This window comes from Polistes canadensis, unplaced genomic scaffold (genome assembly GCF_001313835.1).
Source record: "Polistes canadensis isolate GaletaPanama2010 unplaced genomic scaffold, ASM131383v1 scaffold_12, whole genome shotgun sequence".
Classification (NCBI taxonomy): Eukaryota; Metazoa; Arthropoda; class Insecta; order Hymenoptera; family Vespidae; genus Polistes; species Polistes canadensis.
Window position 1 is genome coordinate 1,258,485 of NW_014569559.1, and position 15,529 is coordinate 1,274,013.

Below are 15,529 nucleotides of genomic sequence, written 5' to 3' on the forward strand. Positions count from 1 at the left end.
CTTCCTTCTTCCTTCTTTTATCCTTTTATTCATTTTACGGCAGCATCACGTTTTTTCTTGTATAACCTTTTCTTTTTTTTTTTCCCCTTTTTATTTTTTTTTTTCCCTTTTTTTTTTTTTTTTTTTTTTTTTTTTTTTGAGAAGAAGAAGGTAAGCTCTGTAAATATAATAGATATTGTTCTCTTACGGTAGTTTCATCATTCACGCCAATGTATATTTTTTAACGAACTATAAATTTAGACCCGCGTATTTTTTTTTTTTTGAGAAACGGTAAGAAAGGAGAAGGAAGGAATGGTATGTATTATTACAGGACTAAACAGATTCGTCAACGCCACGCGACATCGTCCTAATGTTCGCTCAGGGTCAAAAAAAGAAAAGATCAGATGCTTGTCAAACGGAAACGACATTTCTGACGAATTCCCTCATTTGCTTTTTATTCTTCTTCTTCTTCTTCTATTTCTACATCTACATCTACATCTACTTCTACATCTACTTCCTTTTTCTCCAATAAATAATGAATACTGCTCCAGATTTTTCTTTGTATCTCTCAACTTCATTGTGTCTCTACATATTTCAATCTTTTTAAGTATAACAATTGTATCACACTTTCCAAAAGCTTAACTAATCGTAAACGTGAGTTATTTTATCATTCTTATTTCTTTTTTTCTTTTCTTTTTTTTTATTCAAATCAATACAAATTCCTATATATACTTCAAATGAAATTCTATTTTTATAATAGTACGCGAATACGAGATAACGTTTTTGTTATAAAGTTTTACAAAAAACAAATCTAACGATTACTCTTTATCGAAATTAACGGGCTTCAAAATCTTCTTCTTTTGGTATAAAAACGAATACGGAAAAAAAACAGTAAAAGAGAGAGAGAGAGAGAGAGAGAGAGAGAGAATGAAATAAGTGAGGGATTGACAGAGAAAATATATATCTACATCTATATAGACGGAACAGATTCTCTGATCTCGACGATTCTATCATCAGCGACTCCAGAGCCCAGGATAGCAGATAAAAGGCAATTGAATTCAAATCATGAATGCGAACGAAGCAAGCGAACAAGAGAGAGAGTATGAGAGAGTATAAGAGAGAGAGAGAGAGAGAAAAGAAAATGGCGGGGAAGGTGAAACAAGAGGATACAGGAGGAAAAGAGACATGGAAGAACAGGTAATGGGAGAGAAAGGGAACAAGTAAAGGAGAAACAGAGATAGATATATAGAATAAAGTGGGAGAGAGAGAGAGAGAGAGAGAAAAGGGGAGGAGAGAGAGAACAGTATGAAAGCCCCAACGGCAATCTAGTGGTAGCTTTGTGACGGTAATGGCTTCAACCCCTGGCCTCCAGCCTCGAGGCCACCCCTTCTCATTTGCCGACGACTATACACGTGCATACGTATACATATATACGTGGTGTATATGCATATATATGTATATATATAAAAGAGCAAGAAGAGATTTTCCTCCTACAGAAAACTCACCGTATAAACGAAATTTTCCCATGCGAGATTTCCTCGGAAAATTTTCTACGAAATCCAACAAATTGTGATTTCAAGCCGAATATAAAATATCTTCTATGATTTTTAATCCATCGTCGAATTTTCATTGGTGCAAATATTAAACGATCGGGAAGGCGTTCGTTTCTTCTTTAGAATATCCTTAAATAATATCGTTTATTTTGATTAAAATGATATATTTTTAATATTAAATAAATGAGAAAATTTGTTGTTCTGTTTTATTGTTCAATGGAGATGAAATTATATGCAAGAGTTAAAAATAGCATGAATTTTTTTACCTAATAATACATATACAGAGTTTATATAGTAAAGTGGGCTGTATCATAACTTTGTTCTTTTTGCAAATGTAAAAAAATGAATATTAGAGGGAAAATTTTGCATTGCACAATAAATCATATTATCAAGTAATGCAAGTTTGTGCATAAAATAAAATAATAAATATGTTTTATTTGTGATGCAAGATATTGTATAATTTGTTGTTAAATTAATTTGGAGAATGTTTCGATGATATTTACTTACCTAGGTTGATGCAGTTCACACACACGTACGTAGTAAATACATAGCTATCCTGAATTGTATATAAAGAGAGGGGCGTCAGAGAGAAGTTCCCTTGGTAGCTGCTCGAACTCTGTTTCAGCTCCTCCCACGTAGTTTCAGCGTGCATGCGCATATTGGTGAGACCAGAGGAAGACTGACATGTTCCGCAAACATCGTAAACCGAGCGCTTCTTAATCAGCTTCTCTGAAATAACGATATTATGTCAAAGGCAATATGTGCTAAGGATGCCTCTCCCTTTCTCTCTCTTTCTCTTTCTCTTACAAATACATCAACGAAGAAATGTATGCGTCATACTAGTTAATAACATCGTTGAATTTAACCAATTCAAAGATTGTTAGTTTAATGATACATCTATATGGATAATTTTTAATTTAATATTTAAAGACAAAAATAAACAAATGTGATAAATATTTTTGAAATATTAAATCAATTAAATCTCTAGTTTGCAACGAGAGATTGATATATTATTTATTTGAAATCTATATATAATAATGAATTCATAACAATTGTTTATGCTAGATGTTTATCCATAGTTGGAATAAAAGACAGGTTGTTGTATTAACAACTTTTCAATAAGTGGTTATATATCGATATAATATTTACTGAAATTACTATTATTATATAAACGATGTAATAATTAAGTATATAAGTATGAAATATATAACCTTTTGTCCTCGATTTCATGAATATTTAATCCTCTTGATCACTTTCACGTTCACTATCTAAATTATCGACCATTTTTCAAAAAAGAAATCATAACGTCAATAGTGATTCAAATTAACAACTAATAATCTAAATTATCGTCCACATGTATTATGTATTACAAATATTACGATCTGTAATTATGTCAAATGAAATACTAATATTTAATAAATATCATTAACAATAATTTTTTATGAATTAAAAGATAAAAAAATAATAAAAATTTTACCCAATAATTGAAATTTGATTAATACCTTTTAAATTCAAACAATCAAGACAGCTGTGATTTGATTGGCTATTTCTTGCAGCGCCATTATTATACAAATTTGAATGAATAAATATGAATCAAAACGAACTTCTATTAATACTGAGAAATAAAATGAATATCGGGATCAATTTTAATACTAATTTTATTACGTCTTCTCGTAATATTTCTGCACGTTCTAATAATACAATAAATGTGTTTAAATGCTATAGAAAAAAGAAATACAAATTATTGTGTATATTCGTTACTAGGATTAATTGCAGAATGATTTTCTTGATATTCTTGTTCAGAATATTGTGTCATATCGTGTGTATTATCCTGTTCTTTATATTGATCATTATCCTTAAATTCTTGTTCTTGATATTGTGACTCATCATATTCTCCATACTGATCATAAGAAGATTCCATTAGGTTAGTATTATCTATTATATTTTGATCGTCAGTCAAATGTTTTTCTTGCTCTCCATTTTTCTCTTCTATTGACTGATCTTCGATATTATATATATTACTATTATTATTATTATTATTAATATAGCCTCCTAAAGTATATTCACGTTGATTTGAATGATCATATCTTTCATCCAAATCATCTTTCTTTTGCAATTTTTTAGAATAAATTTCTCTGTTATCATTGTCATTTTCATTTTGCATTTGATTTATATCGTAATCTGTATTTTGTGAATTATGAGGATTTGTATTACCATTTACTTTCGTCTCATTTAATTGATCCGGTGAATTATAAGATGCATTGATATTATATAGTGCTAAAAATTATTACTTAGTATTATTTCAAATATTTCAAATGTTTCGATATAAATTTTATATTTGCTAAATATATATATTTCAAGGACTAAACAGATTACCTTGTTGATTATGAAATGAATCCTTTATCTTATTCGATAAGTATTCTATGTTACTTTGTAGGGTAGCCATTTCTTCCCTAATAAAAGTAAAGTTTTTCAAAGTATGCATACATAATCATTTGTACTAATGGTAAAGATAATTGTTAAAAGTAACGTACGTTCTATTACTGTGTTGATAGAGGCATCTTTGAAGAATCTAACTTCTTTTTAGGAATAACTTTAACTTTCAAATCAACCTTAACAATACGTTTCTTGTTTGAAGACGAAGAAGCTGTATTTCCAAGTCTTCTATCCCCATCATTGATCTCCTCTGTCAACACAGAATAGCTCGAGATATAAATCTTAAGCACATTCGAACGCTATATACTTTTTATAAGATAATTTCAATTATTTAATCGAATTCTGAATTTCAAGCTTTACGATTCAAATTTAATGTGATTAGAAAAATATAATAATAAATCTTTATCTATGCGAAGCTAAAAATATACTTGTGCTTAACGTTGTTAGCTTCCAAACGTTGTGTGAGAGATTGGCATTCGGTAGTCAATTGAGAGACTAGTTTAGCTTGTTTATTCAAGGCATCCTCTAGATCACCAACTGTCGCAACTGAGAAATGCAGTAATATCAAAAGGCAATTTTTAATAAACTGACTAACTGTAATCCTGCCCATGCTAGGCATAATGTCAGCATGCCGATTTCCCACACATTGAATGCTTTCAAGCGAATATTAAATGATGAAACATTTTTTACAGACAATATACCTAACACAGGCGCGATATCTTTTTTTTTTTTATTTCTTACCATGTTTAGTTTCCATATCCAGTTTCCTCATCGTAGGCGTCTCCTTTTTATTCTCTTGACCGATTATATCTTTTCTTTGAGAATCTTCAGAGTACATCATTCTGTTTAAATTGATCTATAAAATTTTTCTATTTTAATTATAAATTCACTTATATTTTTGTTTATTTGTGCATAATACCTCTTTCTCCAACAAAGCTATCTGCTCTAAAAGCCTCAAATTTTCACGCCTACAATGAACTAAATCTGCATCCGCTCTTTCCATGCGCTGTTTGTAAGCATTTATTTCCGTTTGCAATCTAATTTGCTCTTGTTTAGTCTGTCTATCATTTCTTTCTGCTGCTAATTTAGCAGCTATTACTTCTTGTTCAGCCATATCTTTTTCAGTCAAAGCTTGATTAAGATCGCTCTGTAAACTCGCTAAATTAAATGTAAATAATTAAAATTATAATATATACATATATTTTTTTATGAGATTTAATAATATGATTTAAATATATTCATTTTACTTACATATTCTATTCTGCAAATCTTTTTTTAGATTGTCTATGATCGTTTGCTTTTGAGACAAATCTCTCTTCAAATCCAACAATTCCCTTTGTTGTTTCTCAGATTCCAATTGCGATTTATTAGCTGCATTCCACTGAGAAGTTATATCCGCAGAAAGTTGTTCGACTTGTTGACTGTATCTACGCTCCACTTGTTGCCTTTCTTCAGTAATACGTCTGCTTGCTTCATGAGCAGCTTCTCGGAGTTTTTCATGTTGTCTATCCAACTCGTCCTTCAATCTTTTTACTTCAGTTTCTGCTTGATTTTTTTCAAATTCCATTTGTTGTGCCATCTCCATAGAACGCTTAGCTTTTTGACTAGATTCTATTTCTCTATCACGCATTGCAGATAATGCTTTTTGTAATTCTTCTACTTTGATTTCTGCATCGTATTTAGCTCTTAAAGTTTGATTCAATTGTGCTGATATTTCCACATTACCGTTACTGAAAGAATTTTCTAATTTCTTTACATTGAGTTGGTTTTCTTCTTGAACTTTTCTTAACTCAAGCTTAGCTTGGGTCAATTGTGCCTCCAGCTCGCTAATTCTTGATTCAAATATTATATTGGGCCCTTCTAATATTTTTAATGATTTATTCATCTTGGAATCTATGCTGCTCGTGCATGCAAGACTATGGTCGTTAGAAGTGCAATCATTTTCAGGACGATTCTCGTGCTCGTCAAGAGCATACTTTAAAAATCCAGTTTTAGTTTTATTATGCAATTCTTCATTTTCGGCTATGACCTATTAGATATTATTTCTTATGTTATTGAAAAAATTAAAAATTATTTTTATAAAATATATTATAAATAAATATATACCTCTCTAACTTTGCTAAGCAAGTTAGTTAATTCGCTTCTACAATATTGAGACTCCTGTTCCATTTGTTCGATATATTCTTCTTGCTGTTCGATATACGAAGTAATTTCTGGTGGAACAGATTGTAATTCAGCAATAGAAAGTGCCAAATTACTATAAGCTTTCGATGGATGAATACTTTTGGAGGAAAGTGGACGTGGTGTTGGTAGTAAACAAACATTGTCGTTATTTAAATCTTTCATTCTTGAACCCTCGCTTATAAAACTTTGTTCATCTATGTCGTTCCCCGATTTAGTAATTCTACCAGATTGATAATTACTTTTAACACATTGTTGTTTTCTGTATAGTATAATTTCTCTCATTTACATTATAACAAATTAATTAATAAAAAATTTACGTTATTATTTACTACGAGAATGAAATGAAAATACGATTCTCTTACCCAGAAGAATCCACTGGCAAATAAGTTTCAGCTAACAAATATTTTAATTTAGAAACAGCTTCTCTATAAATCACTTCTATGTAATCCGGACTTTTCCTTTTGTTTAAATCTATTTTTTGAACTCCATTTGTTTTTCTATAAAAATAAATCTTTATTTAAATAATAATATATATTATAATACTACAAATAATATACTTTTGCAAAAATATATTGTATTACTTCATTTTCGAGTAAAAAGAAGATAATTTATAAAATAATAAAAAGAATTTTCCTATATCTAATATTAATGAAAAATAAAAACAATATTAAACAGTGAATAAAAAATTAAAAATTTTGTTTATCATCTGATAAAATATTTACCTAGTTTTAGTTCTTTTCGTACGCGAGAGACCAGCCGAATCTGGATAATGAGTATAACTTCCAGATATTTTAGGTTTCGAATAAATCCTTAAAGGTAATCGTGGACGTACGAGATACGTGTTAGAAACTCCAGCAGAATTTGACATTGTCGTTGATATATCAATTAAACGATCGCGATTGTTGCTCGAGCTGAGCATTTTTACAGAACTAAAAAGCACCCGTAATAGATCGTTACGAAGCTTTCGTCTAAGAACATGTTTAGCGATCAATGACACGGGACTAACTGTACTAGGACCAACATACTAATATCGGAAAATCGAATTTAAGCTTAGCAGCCAGAGCCTGGTAGTGGATCGCGTGCAGTAAAACAATTCGTCCTTTGGAAGGATAGGCACCGTACCATCGCATGCTGAAGTTCCGTGACTTATTTTTTATTAATCCTTTTTAGTATAGATCTTTATTCCATCATATTGCAACATGAAAATTTAAATATTTATATGTACGTATATATACATATATATATATATATATATATATCATCTAACACCATAATCTTTTTTTATCGTTAATCGACGATAATCATTTTCTCAATAACTTTGTTCGTTAATNATATATATCTTATTAAAGATATTATTAAAATATTCGTAAAATATATTATTTTTTGGATTTTCTTCTTCTTTTCTTTTTTTATACACTGCAATAACCCATTAAAACATACACACTGCCATTATATACATTTTTGTATTATCAACGATTAAGTAACGTGCTCTTGTCTTGTTGGGAATGTATCTATTCTATCATTAACAGAAAAAACAATAGATGAATTTGAATCAACAGTTTCTGTAGTTCCATCCGTGTTTACAGTACTGTAATCTGTAATACGTAATAATAATAATAATATAAAAATTATTTAAATGTATCTATTTATGATTATTAATATAACATTTAATAATTTACCCGTGTAAGATGGAAACGGTTTTATATACAATATCATTAAAAGACCACAGATAGCAGAACCACCGCAAACATATGAAAGTATGTTTCTATAATAATCGGTAGTAACGATAAATTTACGTCTGTAACAAAAAAACGAATATTTTTGTATATTTAATGATATATATATTTTGTTTTCTATATAAAAATATACTAACAAATATTGTATAAGCATTACTGCTAGTCCGTTGCCAAGTTTATCAGTAAAACTCATAAATCCATATATGAATGCTCCACTATCCGTATTTTGACCTATAAAGTCAGCAGTAATTCCTAAACTGGTTACTAGTATGATCGATCCAGCAGAACCTAATAATTCACACTTATTTAGAATATTATATTTACTAAATAATTCATTAAGTTATTCTGTATATTTTTGTACGTACCTAGCAAAATGGATACCGGATAAATTTGATAATTTGTATATGTATAACCATTTCCAAATCGTATCCATATACAAGCCAAAAGACCAAACAATATGCCAATACAATATGATATTTTTCTTCCTAATTTAGTATTTAATCTTTCTATAATTAAGGATGTTACAAAACTACTAATAAACATAGTTAATGGTATAATAGCTAATAACGTAGCTGGCATATTTAAATATTCGTGTAAATATAAAGGTATATAAATTTGTGACAAATTTACAAATAATCGTGTTGGCATGTAAATGCATGCCGCTTGATATAATTGTATATTTTTTAATAATACTGATATAGGTCTCGTATTACAACGCAAGGAACCTAGAAATATCAATTATAAAATGTAAAATATATAAATCTTATGTAAATGTTAATCGTAAAATATCTTACCATCCGAATTATTGATATTTCCTTCCTTAACAAAAATATGAAATATAAGAGAAGTAAAAAGTCCAATTCCTGTTACGCATAATATAATAGTTTGAAATTTATTAGCATCTCCAGGTCCAATTTGAGCATCAGGAGCATTATTGTTCGTTATATGCAATAATGCCCATGTTGTGCAATATACAAGAATATTTGAGGATACCGTAAAACTATATCTATTTCGAAATACACAATGAATATTTTCAATAAGAAATATTAAAATATAAATGTAAAAGTATTTGATAAGAATCAAAACATTACCTAATAGCTATCAATTCCGTTCTTTCGTGTTCAGTCGGTGTTAGTTCAGCGACCAAAGATAAATGTGAAATTTGTACTGATGCCCAACCAAACTGAAATATTATAATAAAAGCAGCATAATATATTAATTGTGCCCACTGATGTGCATTCTCGCAATTAATGCACGGAGAAAATATAAATGGGAATGTACAGAACACGCAAATGGTTCCTGAAAAATAATATCGTATCAATGTACAATTATTGAAAATAATGAATAATCGAGGACAAGTCTGATTATAGAGAAAATTATATATACCTAACAAATGCCATGTCTTTCTTCTGCCATATTTACAAAGCCAAAAATCATCATTTTTATCCGAATGTAAGCCAACAAATGGAGTAGCTAACGCATCAGCTATTTGACCGATAAGTAATAATACTCCTGAAAGAGTAGCACTAAATCCCAATACATAATGAAAATACACTAATAAATATGTAAACCACATGGAAGCGCAAATATCATTTAAAACATGTCCTACTCCGTAGGCTAATCTTAAGCTAATAGGAAGACGCTGGACTATCTCTGTGTAATCGTTGATTGATGCATCTCGATTGGTCTGCATTGTAAGAAGAAAGTTTTAACTATTCCTATATAATGCAAACAAAAGTAATAATTATTTCATATTTTCATTTCGTTTCACTTTAATACTAAATATCATTTTCAATTAACCTATTTTATCACTACAATTATACTTTTATTATGTTAAAATTGAACACATATAAAAATACTTTCAATTATATAAAATATTAAGTATGATTTACCTTTAATTTTATAAAATAGTAATAAATAAAGCAATGACATTAATTCCACATCATAATTCAATGATTCATACCAAGTAGGAACATAACCTTACAATATGTCATTCGTACATACAACACACTCACGTGACTTGAGATGGATTTCCATTGATTGGACTAAATTAAAACGCGAAAGTAATGTTTCGCAAAAAATTTTTTATTCTAAATTTTCTTACACTCTGGATCAAAAATAAATGATTATTATTATTTTACTATTATAATTGTTCCCTGATTATTAATTAATTATTATAAAATAATGTCATAATGTGTGAGTGTTATTGCATTTATATGACATTTGTAATAATAAAGTTAAATTCAAACGCGTTATCAAAATTGGATTGTTATATAATTAAACTTGTAAACTATATAAAATTAATAGAAATTAATAAAAATTATTGTAATTAATTTTTGTTTCATCTATATCAATTGTTACTTTTGAATTTAATATCAAAATATTTAAAAGAAAGTACAACGAAAGTATTGCATGTAATTAAAATACATATTAACATTAATATAAGCTATACAAGCAGATAAGGTACAAGTTAACAATTTATCAAATTTGGCACGGAGATTGTAAGACCTTAGGGGAAAAATAGCATATAATTGACAATATTTTCTAATTCACAACAAAATGTAATTACATATCATAAGCGCATTATACAGGATCAATTTTTTTACATTAGTCGATAAACATGGAATGTATTATATAAAATCAGATTTGTTCGTAACAAAGTAATTAATGAAATTAAAATTTCTCCGATTATTTAGATTTCTTTCTTTTTTGTTTTTTTAAATAGAATATACATAATATAATAATCTGGATAATAAATCACTTGATACAAGTACATTATATTACTCTATAACAGCATTGTTAATTCATTTACAATATATGAGAAATATATTATTATTATTAAACGCTAAGAGACGATCTCGAATTTAAATAAAATTGATATCCGGAAAATAAGAACGTAAGAACATAAATACATGCTGCGATCCAGCAATTGTATGCATTTTGCGTATAACTCCTTTCAGCTTCTAAATAGAATTCATTCTGATTAGAAAAATATTTCCTTTCAAAGTTTAGGTCTTCAACTAGAGCTACGCTCTTTATATAGAAAAATATTCCCATCAGAACCTGTAAAAATGGCACAACAAACATCAGATACATATAATCGAATAACATTTTTAAACAATTTTACAAATGAGATTTTTTAATTGTAGGTAAATATCTAAAACTACAAACATAGTTGCAACTTGAGTATGTGATTTATGTAAAATATATAAAGATATAAAAATTATTAACGTTAAATAAAACTCACTAATTGGAATATACCCCATACAGAAAGTACTAAGCCACATAGGGCATATTTCGGACCACATACTTTCATGGTATTTAATAAATTCGTTACTTTGCTCTTTGGCAAAGTAACCTCACAACGATTACACTAATACTTCCTCACCGTTAGATTTAACAATGCTACGCCCTCGACAATCATATGATTCTAATCGATACGTCACACTATCGATATCGTGCGACATTATCGACACTTCCGGTATTTGAAACTGAGAAGTTGTACTTTTTCAATTATTAAATGAAAACGATTAAAAACATTTATTTTAATAAATAATATATTATATTGTAATCATTTTAGATTTAATTTTAATTAAAAAAGATAAAGAAAAATAAAAAAAAAATAATTAAATATGTCATATGAGAGATACTTTTGTTTCTATGTATGTGTGTATATATATATATAAAAACGTATATTAATTTCGATTATAGTTAATAGAATATAATATAAATATAAATGATTAGGTTATATTTTTTCTATCGAATTTAATATATTTCAACATTGAAATATAATATCTAGATTATAAAGAAAAAGTAATGAAAGTTAGTTAAATGGGATAGTAATCGCATAATTGACAAAATCCTGGGGTCGTTTAATACTATCGAAGATTATTCGCACACAATTTTCCTTACGATTAAATAGCAGGTCTGATTCATGCTTCCTGCTGTTGCCAGCCCTGATTCATAGAGGATCATGGTTGACCGATTGGGTTAGTTTGTGTACTACTTATTTTTCTTTAATTAATATCTTCACGTTTCAAATGGAATTCAATTAAATTACTTGATGTATATTAAAATTTCAACGTTTAATTTATTATTTTCACGAACAATTAATTTCTATTATTTCGCGTGTCGCGAGGATTTATGCTAATTGTTAAGGATAATGGCGTATTTAAGTGGGCTGTGTGATTTTGACATTTACTAGACGTTAAATGTGTCGTGTGTCGATAAATATTATTATCATTATTTTGTTATTTTCTAATGAAATTTATTCGTTATCTTGATTATATTTATTCCTTAGTTTCTAACATAACCTTGTTTTATTACGTTTATTACAGTAAACAGTGAAGCCAATGCAAGACGCATCACGATGGTGGAAAACTGCTTCGGCAGTTCAGGACAGGTATGATTAATACGATAACTCAAATAATAACGAACAATGAATCTTACAGGATATTTTCTTACATGATTTTTACATTTTTTTCGGAGAATAATTTTAAATATATATTTTGGATTTATCTCTCTTATCTTATCATTCAAAGTATTTTGTTCAATTAAATCAAACATCTTTGAGTATATTATTTAGATCTTATCATACAAAGTTCAAAAACAATTATTATGTATTATTGTAATAATATTATATAATGTTTTAATTTTCTAGCCACTGGCAGTACCTGGAAGAGTTCTCGTAGGAGAAGGTGTATTGACAAAAATGTGTCGAAAGAAAGCCAAGCCTAGACAGTTCTTTTTATTTAACGACATATTAGTATACGGGAATATAGTGATTAATAAGAAAAAGGTAAATATTAATATTCTTTTATGATAGTATCATATAAAGCAAAGGTAGTAAACAATTGACACGTATACCAAACTTGGCAATGAAAAAATTGTTGATGACATGTGCATGTATGCAAAACTCTCTCTCTCTCACCTGTGCTTTCGATCAAATATAATAAAAAGCACAAGCTATCAATGTAATCATAAATATGAAGTCGATAAGACTGAATGTAATAATTGACATTTAATTTGATTTTAAAGTAATCGTTGAGTACGTTAAAATGTAATTACTTTTTTTTTTTCTTCTATATGCTGACAGTACAACAAGCAACATATTATACCATTGGAGGAAGTGAAACTTGAATCTTTAGCTGATGATGGTCGTAAGTTAAAACCTATTTTCTTTGTAATATATATTTTCATCTTATGTATCTTTAAATATCATTTAATAATCTCTTCGATTATGATTGAGAACTGTTTACCTTGAAGAATATTTAAAATATCTATTTTGACAAATATAAGGGATACAAATATATTTGTTATTTATTTTTTTAATTGCATCTAATAATAACTCTTGTATAATTTTATTTATACATATTTGATAAATATGTGTAATGAATAAAAGAGTTGTGGACTTTAATTATTACAATTTCAGGGATTATACTTCAGATACTAAATCGGTCGCATTAAATGCAACTTTTGCAAGAGTTTAAGTATAAAGAAAAGTAGGATAGTAATTAATCATTATTTATAGAGTATCGCAATGGCTGGCTCATTAAAACAGTAACAAAGTCGTTTGCTGTTTATGCTGCTACTGCAACAGAAAAGCAAGAATGGATGGCGCATATTACAAAATGTATCGAGGATTTATTAAGAAAGAGTAGGTAACATTACTTTGCTATATCATTTACATTTATAATTGTTTAAAAACTAATTGTTATTATAATAGGTGGTAAGAAACCAGTAGAAATTCATGCAGCGGTGTGGGTACCAGATAATGACGCACCTATTTGTATGCATTGTAAAAATACACAATTCACGGTTTTAAATAGACGGGTACAGTTATTTATTTTATATACATTTAAATGCAATAGATTATTTCAATACATTAACTATAATTTATATCTGTTTGCAGCATCATTGTAGACAATGTGGAGCGGTAGTATGTGGCCCTTGCAGCAATAAGAAGTTGTTATTACCTGGACAAGGAAATGGAAAAGCCGTCCGCGTATGTTTGCAATGTTATGATGCAGCTAGTAAAGTTAAAGCATCAGCTCCGGTTAATATCGACAGTATAAATAATAAAGATCAACAGCGTAATTCTGCGGACAGTTCAGGAGGTGACAGTTCTGGTGATGACGATGATGGAAATAAGGATGAAAGTCATGATGAAGTAAGAATATTAATATTTCTATATAATTGAAAATTTTGTTTTATAAATTTAATATAATTGTATTTCTTTCCCTTTCATTTAAGGTGCTTTATGTCGATACTATTATTCTAAATTTATGTTTTAATAACATATTTTTTTTTGTATTGCAGCCTAAATTTTATTCACCACTCGCTCGATGAAGATGGCTTAAATGTAACATTTATGAAAACAAAAAAAACAAACAAAATGATTATAAAAAAGGTTATTAAGAAACATATTTTAAAATGCGAATCATATTAAGTTCAAGATTTATACTCAAATTTATACTAAAGTCAGATTTTTTGAAAAGCTTTTAAGACGCATTATTAAAATTTGTAAAAAAAAAATGGGATAGATGTCTTTTTTACAAATGGTTCATATAATATTTATAAAATTATAACACACACACATACACACTCAACACGTGAACACTTACACATGTATACAGATGATAATTCATGTATAAATAATTTATTTGACAGTGCTTTTGTGTGTGTGTGTGTGAAACACTTTTAATCTGAAAAAATAGGTCACATATATATAAACAAAATCGTGAAATAGTTTTAAACAATTTTGTAAACATTATTTTATTTTTTTTTTAAATTAACTAGATTGGAATTATTTAAAAAAAAAACATTTTTCTTTGCTATATTATTTTTCATTCCTCATCATAGAAAATAAATAATACCATATAGTGCCTTTCCATATTAAAAAAAGAAAACATTCTTATTATAGCAAGATTAATATCGGAAAGTTTACTTTATTCCAGAATATTTGTCTTTTTAATTAACAATTTTTGTTATGAAGTAGAAATAATTATGATTCGAGAAAATACAAAAAAGAATTGATTCAATAAATTAATACTTGATATGGAAAATTTCATATCGCAATTATACGTTCACATTTCCGTGTATTTTTGCTTTTTAGATAATTAAATATATAAGAATGATATTGCGAGATACAATCACACATTTATTCTTGTAAGTAATTTTTTTACGGCAATAAAAAAATTATGTGATTGATACTATTGATAATAATATATGAAATTATATATATATATTTATATATATATATACAATGTAAATTTATAATTTATAATAATTAACAACTAGATGTGATGTATCATTAATATTATTAAGTTGTTACGTAGTTTCTATCGTATTTTGTGCACTTGTCAAATGTTTAAATAATTTATTTGCATCTTTTAAATTGACAAGTTTATTAAATCTATCATCTGAAGAAAGCTATAAAAATGATAACCATTGATAACCGATACGGCTTGAATGGAATATCTGAGACCAGTCCGTCAAGATTAGTGTAACGTTTAAAATGTTGAAATACTTTTCTTGTTCTTCTTTTTAATTATATCAATTTTTATTTTTATTTAAAAATAATACGACAGAAAATAAGCAACAACTTAATATAAAAGACTTAAAACGTTTTACTTTTTCTTT

The 15,529-nt window shown here is 27.9% G+C and overlaps 4 protein-coding genes and 1 long non-coding RNA gene across 10 annotated transcripts; 1 reads left to right on the forward strand and 4 right to left on the reverse strand.

Moving 5' to 3' along the window:
- Nucleotides 1-118: 118 nt before the first annotated feature.
- Nucleotides 119-2,907, reverse strand: LOC106793289. Of its 2 annotated transcripts, XR_001382398.1 has the most exons (4): nt 2,744-2,907; nt 2,040-2,261; nt 1,485-1,661; nt 119-157 (listed from the first exon to the last, which is right to left on the reverse strand). It is a non-coding gene; the product is annotated as an uncharacterized LOC106793289 (long non-coding RNA). The 2 variants fall into 2 exon arrangements; XR_001382397.1 differs by lacking the exon at nt 2,744-2,907 and having other exon boundaries at nt 2,040-2,577.
- Nucleotides 2,908-3,172: 265 nt separating this feature from the next.
- On the reverse strand, nt 3,173-7,365 carry LOC106793288 (serologically defined colon cancer antigen 8 homolog). Of its 4 annotated transcripts, XM_014760093.1 has the most exons (10): nt 7,178-7,365; nt 6,875-7,081; nt 6,515-6,649; nt 6,075-6,411; nt 5,220-5,997; nt 4,888-5,126; nt 4,710-4,824; nt 4,397-4,514; nt 3,909-3,985; nt 3,173-3,809 (listed from the first exon to the last, which is right to left on the reverse strand). In XM_014760093.1, the coding sequence occupies exons 2-10, from the start codon at nt 7,069-7,071 to the stop codon at nt 3,274-3,276; spliced, it is 2,532 nt and encodes an 843-aa protein (XP_014615579.1). In that variant the 5' UTR covers nt 7,072-7,081; nt 7,178-7,365; the 3' UTR covers nt 3,173-3,273. The 4 variants fall into 4 exon arrangements, with proteins under 4 accessions (XP_014615579.1, XP_014615580.1, XP_014615581.1 ...); XM_014760094.1 differs by having other exon boundaries at nt 6,075-6,372; nt 6,875-7,365; XM_014760095.1 differs by lacking the exons at nt 3,173-3,809; nt 4,397-4,514 and adding an exon at nt 4,067-4,218 and having other exon boundaries at nt 3,938-3,985; nt 6,875-7,365.
- A 159-nt stretch (nt 7,366-7,524) lies between these two features.
- Nucleotides 7,525-9,916, reverse strand: LOC106793291 (major facilitator superfamily domain-containing protein 12-like). The gene is made up of 8 exons (XM_014760099.1): nt 9,781-9,916; nt 9,275-9,606; nt 8,980-9,187; nt 8,683-8,894; nt 8,254-8,613; nt 8,026-8,176; nt 7,832-7,950; nt 7,525-7,747 (listed from the first exon to the last, which is right to left on the reverse strand). The coding sequence occupies exons 2-8, from the start codon at nt 9,579-9,581 to the stop codon at nt 7,629-7,631; spliced, it is 1,476 nt and encodes a 491-aa protein (XP_014615585.1). The 5' UTR covers nt 9,582-9,606; nt 9,781-9,916; the 3' UTR covers nt 7,525-7,628.
- Nucleotides 9,917-10,413: 497 nt separating this feature from the next.
- Nucleotides 10,414-11,314, reverse strand: LOC106793292 (ribonuclease kappa). Its single transcript, XM_014760100.1, has 2 exons — nt 11,136-11,314; nt 10,414-10,951 (listed from the first exon to the last, which is right to left on the reverse strand). Exons 1-2 carry the CDS (start codon nt 11,202-11,204, stop codon nt 10,727-10,729), a joined length of 294 nt encoding a protein of 97 aa, XP_014615586.1. The 5' UTR covers nt 11,205-11,314; the 3' UTR covers nt 10,414-10,726.
- A 471-nt stretch (nt 11,315-11,785) lies between these two features.
- Nucleotides 11,786-14,422, forward strand: LOC106793299 (pleckstrin homology domain-containing family F member 2). 2 transcript variants are annotated; one of them, XM_014760106.1, is made up of 8 exons: nt 11,786-11,877; nt 12,226-12,290; nt 12,549-12,686; nt 12,984-13,047; nt 13,488-13,544; nt 13,614-13,720; nt 13,800-14,057; nt 14,207-14,422. In XM_014760106.1, exons 1-8 carry the CDS (start codon nt 11,862-11,864, stop codon nt 14,234-14,236), a joined length of 735 nt encoding a protein of 244 aa, XP_014615592.1. In that variant the 5' UTR covers nt 11,786-11,861; the 3' UTR covers nt 14,237-14,422. The 2 variants fall into 2 exon arrangements, with proteins under 2 accessions (XP_014615592.1, XP_014615591.1); XM_014760105.1 differs by having other exon boundaries at nt 11,787-11,877; nt 13,419-13,544.
- Nucleotides 14,423-15,529: the final 1,107 nt, after the last annotated feature.